The sequence below is a fragment of the Heterodontus francisci genome, chromosome 29 (genome assembly GCF_036365525.1).
Source record: "Heterodontus francisci isolate sHetFra1 chromosome 29, sHetFra1.hap1, whole genome shotgun sequence".
Lineage (NCBI taxonomy): Eukaryota > Metazoa > Chordata > Chondrichthyes > Heterodontiformes > Heterodontidae > Heterodontus > Heterodontus francisci.
Window position 1 is genome coordinate 62,942,314 of NC_090399.1, and position 18,679 is coordinate 62,960,992.

At 45.8% G+C, this 18,679-nt stretch overlaps 1 protein-coding gene across 1 annotated transcript; it reads right to left on the reverse strand.

The window, feature by feature from the left end:
* Window positions 1-1,621: 1,621 nt before the first annotated feature.
* LOC137345883 (probable G-protein coupled receptor 139) lies at window positions 1,622-2,524 on the reverse strand. The gene has a single exon (XM_068009127.1). It carries the CDS (start codon window positions 2,522-2,524, stop codon window positions 1,622-1,624), a length of 903 nt encoding a protein of 300 aa, XP_067865228.1.
* Window positions 2,525-18,679: the final 16,155 nt, after the last annotated feature.

Genomic DNA, 18,679 nt, shown 5'->3' on the forward strand with positions numbered 1-18,679 from the left:
CCCCCTCCCCCTTTCTCTCCCTCTTTCTCCCCCTCGCCCTCTTTCTCCCCTCTCCCTCTTTCTCCCCCCTCCCTCTCTCTCCCCCTCGCCCTCTTTCTCCCCTCTCCCTCTTTCTCCCCCCTCCCTCTCTCTCCCCCTCCCTCTTTCTCCCCCCCTCACTCTCCCTCCCCCCCTCCCTCTCCCGCTTTCTCCCCCTCCCTCTTTCTCCCCCTACCCCCTTCCTGACCTCTCCCTCTTTCTCCCACTCTCCCCTCCCTCTTTCTCCCCCTCCCCCCTTCCTGACCTCTCCCTCTTTCTCCCCCTCTCCCCCTCTCCCCTCCCTCTTTCTCCCCCTCTCCCCTCCCTCTTTCTCCCCCTCCCTCTTTCTCCTCCCCTCCCTCTCCCTCTTTCTCCCCCCTCCCTCTCCCTCTTTCTCCCCCCCTCTCCCTCTTTTTCCCCCCTCCCTCTTTCTCCCCCCCTCCCTCTCCCTCTTTCTCCCCCCCTCCCTCTCCCTCTTTCTCCCCTCCTCCCTCTCCCTCTTTCTACCCCCTCCCTCTCCCTCTTTCTCCTCACCCCCCCCCCCCCCTCCCCGGCACCGCTACCGCTGGTCTCCCCGCGCTGATCTCCCCGGCACCCACGGTGCTGTCCCCGGCCCCCGCGCTGATCTCCCCGGCCCCCGCGCTGATCTCCCCGGCCCCCGCGCTGCTCTCCCCGCCCTCCGCGCTGCTCTCCCCGGCCATTGATTTCTGCCACGTGTTTGTTAGGTTTCATCTCTGTGATTTTTTGAGCAGCGCCATCTTTAGTCCTGGCAGCTGCAACAGTCGCAGGCTGTGACGTTTTCGTGGCACATGCTGTATCTGCGCATGTGCCAAAACAGCGCCTCCTACCGATCGCGTTGTCAACAATTGCGGTCATTGGGAAATGGTTGTTCCCGATGTCAACAGTTGTCACCTGTGAAAGTGATAACGACCCTTTTTTTTTTAAAAAACGGACTTTTAAAATAGCTTTAAGAGAGCGTTCCGCCTTTTGCAACTGTATGAGAATCAGCAGCTGTCACCAGTGAAAGTGACAGCGCAATACTTTAAAAACTGGACTGACAAACCGAAATTTCTCCTCTCCCCTCACGGTGAGGATGAGGAACTGCCCCGGGAACACTTTACACTCGTGCACCGGATGGAAACATTGGGCTGGCCGGTACCCAGCCCGCGGGCCGTCTGTTGGACAACCCTGCTCTAAAGGAAAGATCTGTTTATTGTTCTCCAGGCAATTCACACACATTTGTCCTCCACCTCCTTATCTTCTTTAGATATTTATTAGCGACAGGCTCATTCTCCTTTCACACGCCCCTGATGTTTCCCACATTATCAATGCTTATGTCGCATTTAAACATCCATTCTTCAACCAGCCTAAACCTCAATGTCTTGGGTCCAGGAATCTAACGGAACGCCTACCCCTATTACCATCTGGATAATGAAAGCTCTTCTATCTTGCTCACGAATTCTGACATCAGAAAACGAAGGCTTCCTCAGATATTGGAGCAGAGTCGGACAGAGATGGACTCTATTAAGTTCAGGCATGAGACGCAATGAACGCAGAATGGCATCTGGGATACAATTCAGACTCAATGCTGGGAAATCCTCTGTTATTTACTTTGTTTCAATAATTTAAGTATTATACTCAGTGGATATTTCACCACATTCTTCAGCTCCTCTCTGAATTTAGTCTGGGTAACTGCATAGATACACGTGTTTGTGCAGCAGCTCAAAAGCAGGAGCATAAAGCTGGTATAGTCTGCGATTGTCATCGGGTCACTGAAGCCTGTTAGATAATAAAATGTTGTAATTTGGATTAATAGGAAAACTATCACATACGTCATCCATAGCAGTATGAAGTTTCCGGATATAGTGAACAGTAAGATGATAGATTTCCTCCGGTTCTCCATTTCCGGATCATTATACTCTTCATTATTCTTACTGCCTCTCAGTCTCTTGCGGACTCTACTCGCCGTCAAAATATGGCCTACGGTCAGAGCATTGAGCAGTAATATCAGGAATGTTGGGAGCAGTGGGGTGAGACAGCGGCCAATCCAGCTAAATGCTACCCATGCAGTTAATGTGTAATACTGCAGCTTTTGATTGCAGCCCCAGGGTATGTTGTCGATTGTAATGTAGGGTTCAAATGTAAAATACAAAGGAATGTTTTTAAAACAGAACAGCAGACACACAGTTCCTATAACTACAGCTGCCATTTTCTCGGTGCAATATTTAGTCCTCAGTTTCTGATAACAAATAGTAACAAAACGATCAAAAGTGAAAGCGACTGTTAACCAGACAGAAATATCAGTGGCTGCTCGAATCAGGACATAGCGGAAACAGCACACCGGGGTGAGAAACAGGAAGGTAGTCGGGAAATAATATTCATTAATCCGATTTAGTATCACGTCATTGAATACGACAAGTAGATCCGCCGCTGCCATGGCGACCAGGTAGCGAGTGATACATCTGGAGAGACCGCACTTTCCCCGGTACAGGATCACAATCGTCATCACATTTACTGTAAAATGGGAAACAAACAGAAAAAGGGAGTCACCCACCTGGTTACAGCAAAGATTTAGTTTCATAGTGTTTGGTGTGAAGTGTACTTTACTGCAGTATCTGGGGATGGAAACTGAACTCTTTACCGGTGCTAGAATAGTTTAATTGAAATAATATTAATGCACAATTGCAATGTAATGTATAGAGAGTAGATTACATAAATTTAAATAAATATCTTTAGCAAACAGCATAGATTGAACCAAATAGATTTTTCGGTGAATTTCCTTGGAGATAACTTCGTCAGAAGTGGGTGGAACCCAGGAGAACTCTCCGTAAATTTCCGGTCATTTACCTGTATGTGTAAATAAACAGCGAGATAATGAAATATAAATAATTGCAAGAAGGAACAGCTCAGTGAAGGAAGCACAAATGAACGAATACGAAGATAGCAAACTAAAATTAATTTGAAAACTAATAAATTGTCAATTATAAATTGGGAAGTTAATGATCGATGGGGAACAGTGAGAATGAAACCGGCCCGAAATGTGGGAAATGCTAAACGAGGACTGCCAAGGATGAGATCAAATGCATGGATTTGCGTCAGTGAGCCGGAGAGGGAAGTAGATAGCTCGTGAGGGAAATGGTTCAGAGATGTTGGGTTGTATTCGCAGACTAGCGGTTATGACTAAAGACCAGTGAAAAATAATTGGCAAATAACATATTACATGGTGAATTGTTATTTTGAAATGAACTAAGTAGCAGAAGTTTCTGTTTACAAGCCACCAGATGAACAGTTCACGTGGTCAACGATTTTCCCTCTCTGGAAATCCCAGCTCTTGTCATCAGCGACTTGAGCAGTGCAAAACCATCTGGACAAAATCCAATGACGGCCTTAAGGTGGAAAAGTTGAGATGTGAGCTGCAACAAACAACAATACTTCTCCCGTTGTTCCGAGTAACAGAAGAACTTTCCACAGTAGACGGCAGAACAAGGGCAACAATCCAGACCACGTCGTTGTAATTTCTGATAGTGCAGGAAACTGCAGAGGAAGATGATGGCGGTGATCTCGAGATCACTGCATAGACCGGTTAAAGTGAGAACAGGGGTTACAGATCAAGCCAGGTACCTACTAAGATTCAGCTTCAGAAAGAATGACTAAGAAGGTGTTCCCTCTGAATTGGCAGGAAGCTCTGTGATACTAAACAGGTACATCAGAAATATGGAGAATCCATCTCACTGGCGTAAAATACTGTCCTTAAGTAGTCCATCCCAGCCATCCCAGAGGATTGGCACTATGTGTGTGTGTGTGTGTGTGTATGTGTGTGTGTGGGCGTGCGCACATGTCTGTGTGTGCCTGTGTGTGTGTGTGTGTGGGCGTGCGCACATGTCTGTGTGTGCCTGTGTGTGTGTGTGTGGGCGTGCGCACATGTCTGTGTGTGCCTGTGTGTGTGTGTGGGCGTGCGCACATGTCTGTGTGTGCCTGTCTCTGTGTGTGTGTGTGTGGGCGTGCGCACATGTCTGTGTGTGCCTGTGTGTGTGTGTGGGCGTGCGCACATGTCTGTGTGTGCCTGTGTGTGTGTGTGTGTGTGTGTGGGCGTGCGCACATGTCTGTGTGTGCCTGTGTGTGTGTGTGTGTGTGTGGGCGTGCGCACATGTCTGCGTGTGCCGGTGTGTGTGTGTGGGCGTGCGCACATGTCTGTGTGTGCCTGTGTGTGTGTGTGTGTGTGAGCTTCCAGAATAAGCAATCAACAATGTAAGAGATATTCTGAATAGCTTAACTCGGATCAATTTTATGTGCAGGATACTGTGTCATATAACAGTTTATCAATTTGATATGTGTAAAGAGCGTCATTGATTTTTTTTATATAGGAAACAGATTAGGACAGAGGGTGGGAGTAGGAAAGAGTACAACATATTCCAGAGATATTTATGTAATGAGAAGGCAAACACTTAAGTGAACATGAAATCACATGGAGTGAGTAAGTTACATTCAGTTAAGTGACTCTCTGTGTTAGAGTAGGGTAATGTGAGAGGATTACGCTTGATGCTGATATAGTGAAAAAGCACTTAATTAACAACTTATCAAACGATTGTAGTCATTTCTTGTTTCCGTTTGCAAATGTTATACAGTGACGGGAGACACATCAAACATTGCCCATCACTCACAGAATACAAAGACCAATATCACCAGATGAGTATAAAACAATTATAACTGTGTGTTAATGCCTATATTTCCTAACTCTCCCTTTTGTCAGTCTCATGGTTTACTGGCCATGCAGTATTTGGAAAAGAAACATTACAATGTTCTTTAGAACTGACAGCAAATTTATAATCATAGACTTGCGCGAGTATAGATTGAAACTGTAATTGGTGCCTGATTGAATCTCAATGCATAAACACTGTGGTTTCAGGAATTCATTTACAACACAAAACTGTTACCAGCGACCTGAAAACAGAGTTCATTTCATTACCCAGCAATACAGTGGAACATAACACTGGTAACTTTCACTCACACAGTGCCAATATGGATCTTCACTGTCCCTCAGCAGATAATTACTTTGGCTTCCCAGCCCAACTTGTAAGAGAATTAAATGTGGATTTGAGCACAGCAAGATGGCACAAAATGATAATCTGCTGTGATGCTGGTTACGGAGCATTTTGTTCGAAACAGTGCCATGAAGACAAACTTTATTTTACGCAGAGAGTGCTAATGACACGCGATTCGCTGCCTATGAGAGTGATGGACGTGGAAACGATCATTGATTTCAAAAGAAAATTAGTTAGCCACTTGAAGAAAATACATTTATGGGGCTGTTTGGATAAAGCAGGGGAATGGGAATACCTGGATAGCTCCGCAGAGAACCGACATGGGCTGGATGGGCCGAATGGCCTTATTTTGTGCCATAATGACTCTATAACTCTATGAGTGAATTAATAAAATCTCTTCACATTGGTTAGCCTGCCGTGTTTCGTTAACAAGTACTGATTTGGGAGCTGCGAGGTTGTGAGCTTGCGGTTCACATGAAACAACCAAACGGTTTATTTTATTCAATTGTATAGCGTGACGTCAGTACTTCACTGAACTCTGACCCTGGACTTTCAGAAGCGTCACAAAACCACAACCTTCTGACTCCGTGGGGAGAGTGGAATTACTGACCGTCGGCTGCTACAATTAGGGGCGAGGGAGATCAGGTGATCAGAGAAAGTCCACAAGAGAACATTTACCAAAGGTTCATGTCGCTGCCGCAGATTAACGGGGACGACTTCATAATCTCATAATATCCCATTCTGTAATGTTTTTCACATTCTTAAATAAAACCGCAACAGCCTGAGATAATCGACGTAGAAAACCATTGGATTTCTAGTTGGAGATTGAAAGAACATTGTCCTTTCAATAAACATATCACAAAAGGATTATGTAAGAAAGGTCGTGCATGATTATCTCGTAGTTTCTGTCATAGACCGGAAATCAACGAAATAATCATTTTAGGACAAACGGAGCCAATGGGCAGAGCAACAGGGAGACCAGTTATAGAAAGCGGCATGGATGTGTACATCAGTAACAGGTTACAGAGACTTACTGGTAACTCGAGACTCTGCAAGAATAACATTAGAGATTATTTGTCCCCGGACAGGTTTTAGTTACATTGAAGATTGAACCTCGACATGCGATTAATCTAACTCCCATTTCAGAAGTGATAATATCTCCTGGTGATTGACGCAGAGGAATATAGGAATACAGGAGGGGATTATTCAGCATCACAAGCCTATCGCACACCTCCACCATACTCTTAGGCACAGCATTCCAGATCCTAAACACTCGCTATGTAAAAAAAGTTTTTCCTCATGTCGCCTCTGGTTCTGGATCTTTCGACCAATGGGAACAGTTTCTCCCTATCTCCTCTGCCCAGTCCCTCATGAATTTTAACACCTCTATCAAATCTCCACTTGATTGTACCTTCTCCAAGGAAAATGGGCCCAGCTTCTCCAAGCTAATCACGTAACTGAAGTCCCTCATCCCTGAAGCCATTCTTGTAATTCTTTTCTACACTCTCTCCTTCACAATTTTCCTAAAGTTCGGTGCTCAGAATTGAAGCTGAAACTGGGTTTTATGAAGATTTACCATAACTCCATTCTTTGATACTCTATGCTGCCATTCGCGAAGCTCAAGAACCCGTTAGCCTTCTTAACCACTTTCACAACCTGCCTTGCCACATTCAAAAATTTGTGCACATACACCCTCAGTTCTTTCTGCTCCTACACCGCCTTTAGAATTGTATCATTTATTTTATGTTGCCCTTCCTCGTTCTTCTGACAACAATGTATCACTTTATGCTTCTAAATTTTAAAATGGAGTGAAAAAAGGCAAAACAAACATTTCGGAAGAAATGAGATAATGTATTGGATAATGTATTGGATAAGTAACAAGAGGAGAGATACATTTAAATCTAAATTCACAAAATAATTAATTCCAGAATCCGTTACCAGAGATAGAAAAACAAAGACTTGGATAATTAGAACAAGACAAATGGATACACAAGAAAGTAATAATATAAAAGCAAAATACTGCGGATGCTGGAAATCTGAAATAAAAACAAGAAATGCTGGAACCACTCAGCAGGTCTGGCAGCATCTGTGAAAATAGAAGCAGAGTTAACGTTTCGGGTCAGTGACCTTTCTTCGGAACTGACAAATATTAGAAAAGTCAGAGGTTAGAAGCAAGTGAGGTGAGGGTGGGGCAATAGATAACAAAGTAGGTGTAGATTGGACCAGGCCGCATAGTTGACCAAAGGGTCATGGAGCAAAGGCAAACAATATGTTAATGGTGTGTTGAAAGACAAAGTATTAGTACAGATTAGGTGTTAATGCACTGAACAGCAGCAAGTGCAAACCTGAAAATAAAAGACAAGAAAGTAATATTTAGTTATCTCTGAGAAATTAATGTGACACTTGGTGCAGGACATCGAGATTCAACTGACTCTGTGAGCAGATACATTCAGAGAAACCGGTATTAATACAGGAGCGAATCTTCCAGGGGGAGCATTAGACCTCACTGACCTTGAGAGACAGTGAGACAACTCATTCCACTCTGCTCTTACTCTGTAACATTTTTAATTAGGCTCGGCAGAATTTTAAATCAACGTTTGAAGTATTGGAGTTTTATGATGATCATCTTTCGTCAAAAATGAGCCTGGAAAAGTTTAGTAGTATCTGGTGGAGAAACTCGTTCCACCGAATGTAAGATTTCAATTTCCCAACTGAAGTGGGGAATTTGAAACTTTGGTCCAGGAAAGTTTAAAATCAATCGTTTTCATGCATTGCGCTCTGTCACACTGAACTGTAAATGTGAGGGAGATGAAAATAATACAGACACAGATTACAGGACAATCTTATGGAACTGGTTAAAGCTATGAAAGAGTGGAAAAGGTAGATTGAATCACATTGTTTCGAAAAGGTGAGCCAGTCAAGAACAAAGCAGCAGAGATGAAAAATTAAATAGAAGATATTTGGAACAGAAAGCTGGAGAAACTTCTTCACAAAGAGAGTTGGAAACCGGTGGGGTTTGTTCCAGGATTAGTGGCTGAGGCAGAAACCATGTCCAGATATAAAGTAGATGGAACAGGTGGTAGGGGGAAGAGTTGTTGAAGACTTAGGGGAACAGGGTGGGTAAAGGTGATTAGAATTATCTTGCAGCTGTAAAAATCTGAAAGTAAATTAAATTGAATTTGAGAGAAGCAACGATTTGATCGGGCTGACAGACTTGCTCAGAGTGCAGCGGTTGTTGCACCATCCTGCATGGTGGGAACTGACCAACAAAAGTGGCCAGCTATTATAAAGCAACCATAACTCGTTATCTAATCGACATTATGGATAAACTAAGAATGGTGAAAGCTGAAACAGGTTTCCTAACTGGAGACAACGCAGGGCAGTTTCACAGAGCGCCATTGCATTGTTTAAGTCGCTCTTTCAATTCATTGGATTCCTTCCTCACCTGGACAGTACGGTTGCAGGAAGGGACGTGACAGAATCCAACTTTCATCGGTTGAAGTTAGCGGAATGCCCATTCACGGGAGAAGAACGGACTGAGAACAGACTGGTAACCGGCCAAGAGAGATCAGAGTGAGAGTCTGTGTTCCTTCATAGAACACAACCCCATACACGGAGTGGATTGTGATCACATGAAATAATATCCAATTTATTGCTGGAAACAGACAGAAAACTTGGAGTTTTCTGATGAATGGGATTGAACACATCTCGGTACTGACTGTCCCTATTCGCAATTATATACCTATCAGTGGATCTGTCTCCAGCAGAAGTCAGAGGGAGAGAAACTGGCGCATTTTATAAAGCAGTGAAGATACAGTGAAAGCTATTCCTTGTCAGGTATTATCAAGTGTTACCTTGAAAGGGAGGAGGAGGAGTCTATTGGGAAATGGAAAATGAAATTGAAATGATCCATTTTATCACACTGCAGAGATTCTCAGTTAAAACGGAACCAGTTTAAATGACATTAAATTAAGAAAATAATCTTCAGCCTTTGATGGAAATTCAGAAGAAGACTTTAATACCAACAAATGATGTCGGAAACATAGCGTTGAATTTCTGCTTTTGGATTGGCGTGTGAAAAAAGATAGTTACCAAAATAGGAGCAGGAATCTCGAGAAACCTCAGATTTATACATCTAGTTTGGGCGGCACAGTGGCGCAGTGGTTAGCACCGCAGCCTCACAGCTCCAGCGACTCGGGTTCAATTCTGGGTACTGCCTGTGTGGAGTTTGCAAGTTCTCCCTGTGACCGTGTGGGTTTTCGCCGGGTGCTCCGGTTTCCTCCCACCACCAAAAGACTTGCAGGTTGATAGGTAAATTGCCCATTATAAATTACCCCTTGTATAGGTAGGTGGTAGGAGAATATAGGGACAGGTGGGGATGTGGTAAGAATATGGGATTAGTATAAAATGGGTGGTTGATGGTCGGTACAGACTCGGTGGGCCGAAGGGCCTGTTTCAGAGCTGTATCTCTAAAATAAATTTTAAAAAATAGTAACTGAATATAGTTACTTACCAAGGATTCCAACGGCTGCTATAATCGGATAGTAAATCATTACTATCTGTAAAATTGGCGGTAACATGGTAAATGGATAAAAACTGTATGGAACTCTCATTCTGTCTGAAAACTGATGGTAAATCTTGGTGCTTGACACGGAGACCAACTGAGTGTGAGATGAGGGATTAATAGAAAATCCATATTTATAATTGGGAGACCACTCCCCTGAGATCCTAAAGCAGTAGGAGCAGTGATATTGCTTCCAGAGCAAGCATCCAACTCCCTTAACTGTAATGTTTTTCCAGAACTCATTATATCCAAATTGATCCTGCAATGGTTTTCAATAAAACAGCCAGACGATTAGAACAATATTTTGTCATATTTCCATCATGTAAGGCGAACTCTGACTGCACCGTTGCTACGCGTTAAACAGCAGTAGCTTCAGTTTTCCTTGTTATGTGAAACGGTTCACTTCTGTCAATGCAACCACCAACCAGATTCCACGAATTCTCAAACTGCTTTCAAGGTTTGACATCGCTGTAAGCAATAGAAACTCATTCGTTTGAATGTGTGAGCTTCGGCTCGCAATTGAATTTGGAAATGTTGTCTTCTGGCTGGGAAGAGGTCTAACTTTGCACTAATACCTGAAATGAAGTAAATCTGAAAAAGCAGGTAGAAATAGATAACTGTGGACACTGACTTGGAAAATCTCTTCAGTTCTAAGAGGGATAACCGAGGTACAGTGAGCTGGACAATACCGAAATAGGTTCTGACACGTTTGAAGCAGAACCTCTTTGGATATCTGTATCCCCAGGACTCTGTGGGCTGCGGTGGGAGTTCGAATGTCTGCTGGCTTATCAGTTTCTATTGTTAACCATTTACATGAGTTTGACTTCGATCTTTCCAGTGAAGTAACAAAAGGTCAGGACTTGGAACATAAGCGCATTAAGACCATTAGTATGCCTTTCGGGCTCTCAGTCCTGCTCTGCCATTCAATTAGATCGTGGTGATCTGCAGCTCATCTCCATTCTCCTCCCTACCCCGCCTCATTTTCTCCATATCGCTTACTATCGTCGACCTTCAAATTTATACCAATCACTGTCCTGAAAGCTCGAAATGACAAGCCCCTTCCCCCACCCCAAGAATCCGCAACCTTTGGCGGGAGAGTTTAACATTTCTACCTCTCGTCGTGTGAACATTAACTCCCTGATTAAACTTCTCAAGAACCTCACCTCTGATTTCACCTTCATTGCACAGAATTAAATAGAATGTACAGCACAGAAACAAGCCAGTCTAAGTGTATCCTCTACAGGGGCCTCCTCTCATCCTTCTTTATCTGAGCCCATCGCTGTGAGCATCTATTCATAGGACTCGCATTTGTTCATAAATAAAATGTAAGTTTCCTATTAAATGCATCCACGATATTCGCCTCAGCTACTCCTTATGGTGCGAATTCCACAATATGTCCCATTGCACTTGATTCTTCCAGCAGCGGAAAGAGTTCTCTGTATCTAACCAATTGAATCATTTAACATTCTAACCACTTCTTATTGAGCAGCCCACAATCTCCTCTACTCAAGGGGACATAAACTATATATATACATTCCATCCGTTCTCATATTCCAACCCTTTTAACCCCGGTGTCATTTTGTTGAATCTGGGTTTCATTCGCTCCAATCCATTAAATCCTTCCCGAGGATTGGTTCCCAGAACTGGAAGTTTGATGTGTTCTGAACAAATCTCTGTACAACTAAAGAATTGCTTTTGTATTCCAGCCATGTATTGGCCATTTTGATTAATTGTTGTACCTTTTTACTGGAATTGAATAATTAGTGCACTTGGACTCACAAATCTTTCTGCTCCCGACAGACTGAGGCTGCATCAGCTTGTGTATTAGCTGTGCAAGGAATGTGAGCATTATAAGCATGGCCAGCATTTATTGTCTATCCCAAACTTGCCGTGAGAAGCTGCTGGTGAGCTGCTTTCTTTAATCTCTGCAGTCCATGTGTTGTAGTTACACCCACAGTGCTGTCAGGAAGGCAGTTTCAGGATTTTGTCCCAGCGACAGTGAAGGAACAGCGATATATTTTCAAGTCAATATGGTTTCTGACTTGGAGGGGAACCTGTAGTTGGGGTGTTCCAATGCATCTTCTCCTGTTATCTGTCTAGGTGGTGGAGGACATGGGTTTGGAAGGTGCTGTCGAAGGAACCTTCACGAATTACTACAATGTATCTTGTTGATGGTATGCACTGCAGCCACAGTGCACCAGCGGTGGAAGGAGTGAATGTTTAATGTGCTGCATGTGGTGCCGATCAAGCGGGCTGCTTTTTCCTGGGTGGTGTAGAGTTGGGTGGAGCGTTCATGGAACTGCCCTCACCAAAGCAAGTAGAGAGTATTCCATCACTTTGCTTATTTGTGCCTTGTAAACAGGCTTCAGGGAGTAAGGAGGTGAGCTTCTCACCACAGAATTTCTAGGCTCCAACTTGCTATTGAAGCCAGAGGCTGGCCTCGTTAAGTATTCGGTCATTTGTAAATCCCCCAAATTTTTATGGTGGGGCAATCAGCAATGGTCATGACATTGAATGTCAAGGAGAGATGGTTACATTCTCTCTTCTTGGAGATGATTATTGCCTGGGCACTTGTATGGTACAAGTGTTACTGGCCAGCTTTCAGCCCAAGCCTCAATGTTGTCTGGGTCCTGCTGCATGCGAACAGACTGCTTCAGTATGTAAGCAATTGTGACATTTACTGAACACTGTGAAATCATATGTGGACATCACCAAGACTGAACTTATGATTGAAGGAAGGTCGTTGATGAAGCAGCTGAAGATTCTTGGACCCTGAGGGTCACCTGCAGTAATGTCCTGGGGTTGAGATCATCGTCCTCCAACAACAACAACCGTCTTCCTTTGTACTAGGAATGACTCCAATCATTGGAGACTTTCTGCTCGATTCCCATTGACTCCAACTTTGCTCGGGCTCCTTGATCTCACACTCGGACAAATGTTGCCTTGATATCAAGGACGCTCACTCTCACCACATTTCCTTAAGTAATCTCTTATGTGGGATTTTGTTGAAAGCCTTCTGAAAGTCCAAATAAATCACATCCACTGGCTCCTCCTCATCAACTCTACTAGTTACATCCTCGAAGAATTCTAGTAGATTTGTCATGCATGATTTCCCTTTTATAAATCCATGCTGACTCTGTCCGATTCTACCACAGTTCTCCAAGTGCTCTGCTATAAAATCTTTGATATTAACTTTGGAATTTTCCCCACTCCCGACGTCAGGCTGACTGGTCGATAATTCCCTGCTTTCTCTCTACGTCCCCCTTTAAATAGTGGGGTTACATTAGCTATCCTCCAATCTATAGGAACTGTTCCAGAGTCTATAGAATCTTGGAAGATGACCACCAATGCATCCACTATTTCTAGGACCACTTCCTTAAGTACTCTGAGATGAATACGATCAGGTCCTGGGGGTTTATCAGCCTTCAATCCCATCAATTTCCCCAACACCATTTCTCTACTAATACTGATTTCCTTTAGTCCCTCTCTCTCACTAAGCCCTGTGTTCCCCAACATTTCTGGAATGATATTTGTCTCCTCGTTGGTGAAGACAGAACCAAAGTATGCATTTAGTTGGTCAGCCATTTCTTTGTTCCACATAATAAATTCCCCTGTTTCTGACTGTAAGGGACCTACATTTGTCTTCACCAATCTTTTTCTCTTCACATTTCTACAGAAACTTTTGCAGTCAGTTTTTATGTTCCCTACAAGCTTTCTCTCGTACTCTATTTTCCCCTTCCTAATCAATCCCTTGGCCCTCCATTGCTGAATTCTAAACTGCTCCCAATCCACAGGTCTGTTGTTTTTTCTGGCAAATTTATATGCCTCTTCCTTGGATCGAATGCTATCTCTAATTTCCCTTGTAAGCCATGGTTTGGCTACCTTTCCCATTTTATTTTTGTGCCAGACAGGGATAAACAATTGTTGCAGTTCCTCCATGCGCTCTTTAAATGTTTGCCATTGCCTATCCACCGTCAACCCTTTAAGTAACGTTTCCCAATCCATCATTGCCAACTCACGCCTCATACCTTCGTAGTTTCCTTTACTAACATTCAGGACCCTAGTCTCAGAATCAATTACGTCACTCTCCATCTTGATGAAGAATTCTATCATATTATGGTCGCTTACCCCCAAGGGGTCTCTCACCACTTGATTGTCAATTATTCCTCTCTCATTACACAATACCCAGTCTAGGATGGCCTGTTCTCTCGTTGGTTCCTCAATGTATTGGTCCAGAAAACCATCCCGTATACACTCCAAGAATTCCTCCTCTATGGTATTGTGACTAATTTGATTTGCCCAATCTATATGCAGATTAACGTCACCTATAACAACAGATGTTCCTTTATTGCATGCGTCTCTAATTTCCTGTTTAATGCCATTCCCAACATCACCACTACAGTTTGGGGGTCCATATTCAACCCCCACTAACGTTTTTTGCCCCTTAGTGTTTCTCAGCTCTACCCATCGTCAGAGCTAATATCTTTGCGTTAATTTCCTCTTTAAGCAGAAATGCAACTCCACCGCCTTTAGATTTTTATCTGTCCTTCCTAAGTTCTGTATACCCCTGGATGATCATTTCCCATCCCTGGTCAGCTTGCAGCCATGTCTCCGTAAACCTGACTGTATCATATCCATTTACATCTACTTGCGTGATTAATTCATCAACTTTATTGTGAATGTTCCGCGCATTAAGGCACAAAGCCTTAAGGCTTGTCTTTTTAACATTACTTGTCCCCTTCCCACTATTTTCACTGTGGTCCTGTTTGATTCTGGCCCTTGATTTCTCTGCCTATCACTTTTCCTATTCCCCTTACTGTCTTTTGTTCTTGTCTTTGATCCCCCACCCTCCTCCTCCGACTCCTTGCAAAGGTTCCCATCCTCCTGCCATTTTAGTTCAAACCACTCCAGCAAATACTCCCCCTAGAACATCATTCCTGGTCATGTCCAGGTGTAACCTGTCCAGTTTGTACTGGTCCCACCTCTCCCAGAACCGGTCCCAATGTCCCAGGAATCTAAAACCCTCCCCCTCACACCATCTCTTCAGCCACGTATTCATCCAATATATCCTGCTATTTCTACTCTGACTGGCATGTGGCACTGATGGGAATCCTGAGATCACTACCTTTGAGGTCCTGCTTTTCAACTTACTTCCTAGCTCCCTATATTCTGCTTTTAAGACCTCATAATTTTTTTTTTACCTATGTCGTTTGTAGCAATATGTACCACGACCACTGGCTGTTCACGCTCCCCTTCAGAATGTCCTGTAACTGCTCTGAGGCATCCTTGACCCTAGCACCAGGGAGGCAACATACCATCCTGGAGTCTCTTTTGCAGCCACAGAAACGCCTATCTATTCCCCTTATAATTGAATACCCTATAACTATTTCATTCCCGCACTTTTTACTCCTCCCCTGTGAAGCAGAACCAACCGTGGTGCAACGAAATGGACTGTTGCTGCTTTCCCCTGAGAGGCAATTCTCCCCAACAGTATCCAAAGCAGTATATCTGTTCTGCAGAGGAATAGCCACAGGAGATTCCTGCACTGCCTGCCTAGTCCTCTTGCTCTGCCTGCTGGTCACCCATTCCCTTCCTGTCTGTGGAGTCTGAGCCTGCGGTTTGACCACCTCTCTGTACGTGCTATCCACGATACTCTCCGCCTCGTGGATGTTCCACAGTCTCCCCAGCTGCCGCTGCAGCTCCGAAACCCGGGCTTCCAGAAGCTGCAGCTGAAGACACTTCCTGCACACCTGCCAGTCCTGGCTTCCAACATGGAGCTCGAGGAGCACACCACGGTTTTGAGCTCTCTTGCCATGTCTTAACCCTTTTAAATTAACCTTTTGGAAGATCTTAATGTCAAATAACATCAGTTGCACTAGGGCCCTTCTTCCCTGGTCCTCCTGGCTACAGAACTCCCTTGAAAAACACTACTTACTATATATGAAATCAACTGTAAGCTTTTCTTACCTATGCGTTGATCCTGCTTATCTTCCTATTTCTACTCTTGCTAGGACGTGGCAATGGGGGTAATACAGAGATTACTACTTTGGAGGTGCTTTTCTTTAACTTCCTTCCTAGCTCTTGAATGTCTGCCAGTAGGACCTCAGTACATGCCCTTCCTAAGCAGTTGGTACCAACCTGTACCACAACTATGACTCACTGAACGTTACACAACCCTGATTGAATGTTTCCGATTTCCCAGCTCCTAATTTGAAGCAATGTCTTCGTTGGTTGGTTTTTCTCTGTCTCTCTCTTGATTTAAAAAAAATCTCCCGCTGGACCACTCTGTCCTCTGTTCATCTCCCGCTGCTTCTCCCCTACCTCTGCTCATCTCCCGCTGCTTCTCTCCTACCTCTGTTCATCTCCCGCTGCTTCTCTCCTACCTCTGCTCATCTCCCGCTGCTTCTCTTCTACCTCTGCTCATCTCCCGCTGCTTCTCTCCTACCTCTGCTCATCTCCCGCTGCTTCTCTCCTACCTCTGTTCATCTCCCGCTGCTTCTCTCCTACCTCTGCTCATCTCCCGCTGCTTCTCTCCTACCTCTGCTCATCTCCCGCTGCTTCTCTCCTACCTCTGCTCATCTCCCGCTGCTTCTCTCCTACCTCTGTTCATCTCCCGCTGCTTCTCTCCTACCTCTGCTCATCTCCCGCTGCTTCTCTCCTACCTCTGCTCATCTCCCGCTGCTTCTCCCCTACCTCTGCTCATCTCCCGCTGCTTCTCCCCTACCTCTGTTCATCTCCCGCTGCTCTCTCCTACCTCTGCTCATCTCCCGCTGCTTCTCTCCTACCTCTGCTCATCTCCCGCTGCTTCTCTCCTACCTCTGCACATCTCCCGCTGCTTCTCTCCTACCTCTGCTCATCTCCCGCTGCTTCTCTCCTACCTCTGCTCATCTCCCGCTGCTTCTCTCCTACCTCTGCTCATCTCCCGCTGCTTCTCTCCTACCTCTGCTCATCTCCCGCTGCTCTCTCCTACCTCTGCTCATCTCCCGCTGCTTCTCTCCTACCTCTGCTCATCTCCCGCTGCTTCTCTCCTACCTCTGCTCATCTCCCGCTGCTTCTCTCCTACCTCTGCTCATCTCCCGCTGCTTCTCTCCTACCTCTGCTCATCTCCCGCTGCTTCTCTCCTACCTCTGCTCATCTCCCGCTGCTTCTCTCCTACCTCTGCTCATCTCCCGCTGCTTCTCCCCTACCCGTGCTCATCTCCCGCTGCTTCTCTCCTACCTCTGCTCATCTCCCGCTGCTTCTCCCCTACCTCTGCTCATCTCCCGCTGCTTCTCTCCTACCTCTGCTCATCTCCCGCTGCTTCTCTCCTACCTCTGCTCATCTCCCGCTGCTTCTCCCCTACCTCTGCTCATCTCCCGCTGCTTCTCTCCTACCTCTGCTCATCTCCCGCTGCTTCTCTCCTACCTCTGTTCATCTCCCGCTGCTTCTCTCCTACCTCTGCTCATCTCCCGCTGCTTCTCTCCTACCTCTGCTCATCTCCCGCTGCTTCTCCCCTACCTCTGCTCATCTCCCGCTGCTTCTCTCCTACCTCTGTTCATCTCCCGCTGCTCTCTCCTACCTCTGCTCATCTCCCGCTGCTTCTCTCCTACCTCTGTTCATCTCCCGCTGCTCTCTCCTACCTCTGCTCATCTCCCGCTGCTTCTCTCCTACCTCTGCTCATCTCCCGCTGCTTCTCTCCTACCTCTGCTCATCTCCCGCTGCTTCTCCCCTACCTCTGCTCATCTCCCGCTGCTTCTCTCCTACCTCTGTTCATCTCCCGCTGCTCTCTCCTACCTCTGCTCATCTCCCGCTGCTTCTCCCCTATCTCTGCTCATCTCCCGCTGCTTCCCTCCTACCTCTGTTCATCTCCCGCTGCTTCTCTCCTACCTCTGCTCATCTCCCGCTGCTTCTCTCCTACCTCTGCTCATCTCCCGCTGCTTCTCCCCTACCTCTGCTCATCTCCCGCTGCTTCTCTCCTACCTCTGTTCATCTCCCGCTGCTCTCTCCTACCTCTGCTCATCTCCCGCTGCTTCTCTCCTACCTCTGCTCATCTCCCGCTGCTTCTCCCCTACCTCTGCTCATCTCCTGCTGTTTCTCCCCTACCTCTGCTCATCTCCCGCTGCTTCTCTCCTACTTCTGTTCATCTCCCGCTGCTCTCTCCTACCTCTGCTCATCTCCCGCTGCTTCTCTCCTACCTCTGCTCATCTCCCGCTGCTTCTCTCCTACCTCTGCTCATCTCCCGCTGCTTCTCTCCTACCTCTGCTCATCTCCCGCTGCTTCTCTCCTACCTCTGCTCATCTCCCGCTGCTTCTCTCCTACCTCTGCTCATCTCCCGCTGCTTCTCTCCTACCTCTGCTCATCTCCCGCTGCTTCTCCCCTACCTCTGCTCATCTCCCGCTGCTTCTCCCCTACCTCTGCTCATCTCCCGCTGCTTCTCTCCTACCTCTGCTCATCTCCAGCTGCTTCTCCCCTACCTCTGCTCATCTCCCGCTGCTTCTCTCCTACCTCTGCTCATCTCCCGCTGCTTCTCCCCTACCTCTGCTCATCTCCCGCTGCTTCTCCCCTACCTCTGCTCATCTCCTGCTGCTTCTCCCCTACCTCTGCTCATCTCCCGCTGCTTCTCTCCTACCTCTGCTCATCTCCCGCTGCTTCTCTCCTACCTCTGTTCATCTCCCGCTGCTTCTCCCCTACCTCTGCTCATCTCCCGCTGCTTCTCTCCTACCTCTGCTCATCTCCCGCTGCTTCTCTCCTACCTCTGTTCATCTCCCGCTGCTTCTCTCCTACCTCCGCTCCTCTCCCTTGCTTCTGTCTGGCTTTCGAATCTCCGCTCCTATCCCATTGCTTCGCTCCGGCCCTTGAACGTCTGCTGTCAGTCCCACGGCATTCTGTAATAAAAGGAAAATACTGTAAATGCTGGAAATCTGAAATAGAAACAAGAAATGCTGAAAATACTCAGCAGGTCTGGCAGGCATCTGTGGAGACAGAAGCAGAATTAATGTTTCAGGTCAGAGGTATTCTGTTGAAAGGTCACTGACCTGAAACGTTAACTCTGATTAGATTAGAGAGACAGCACTGA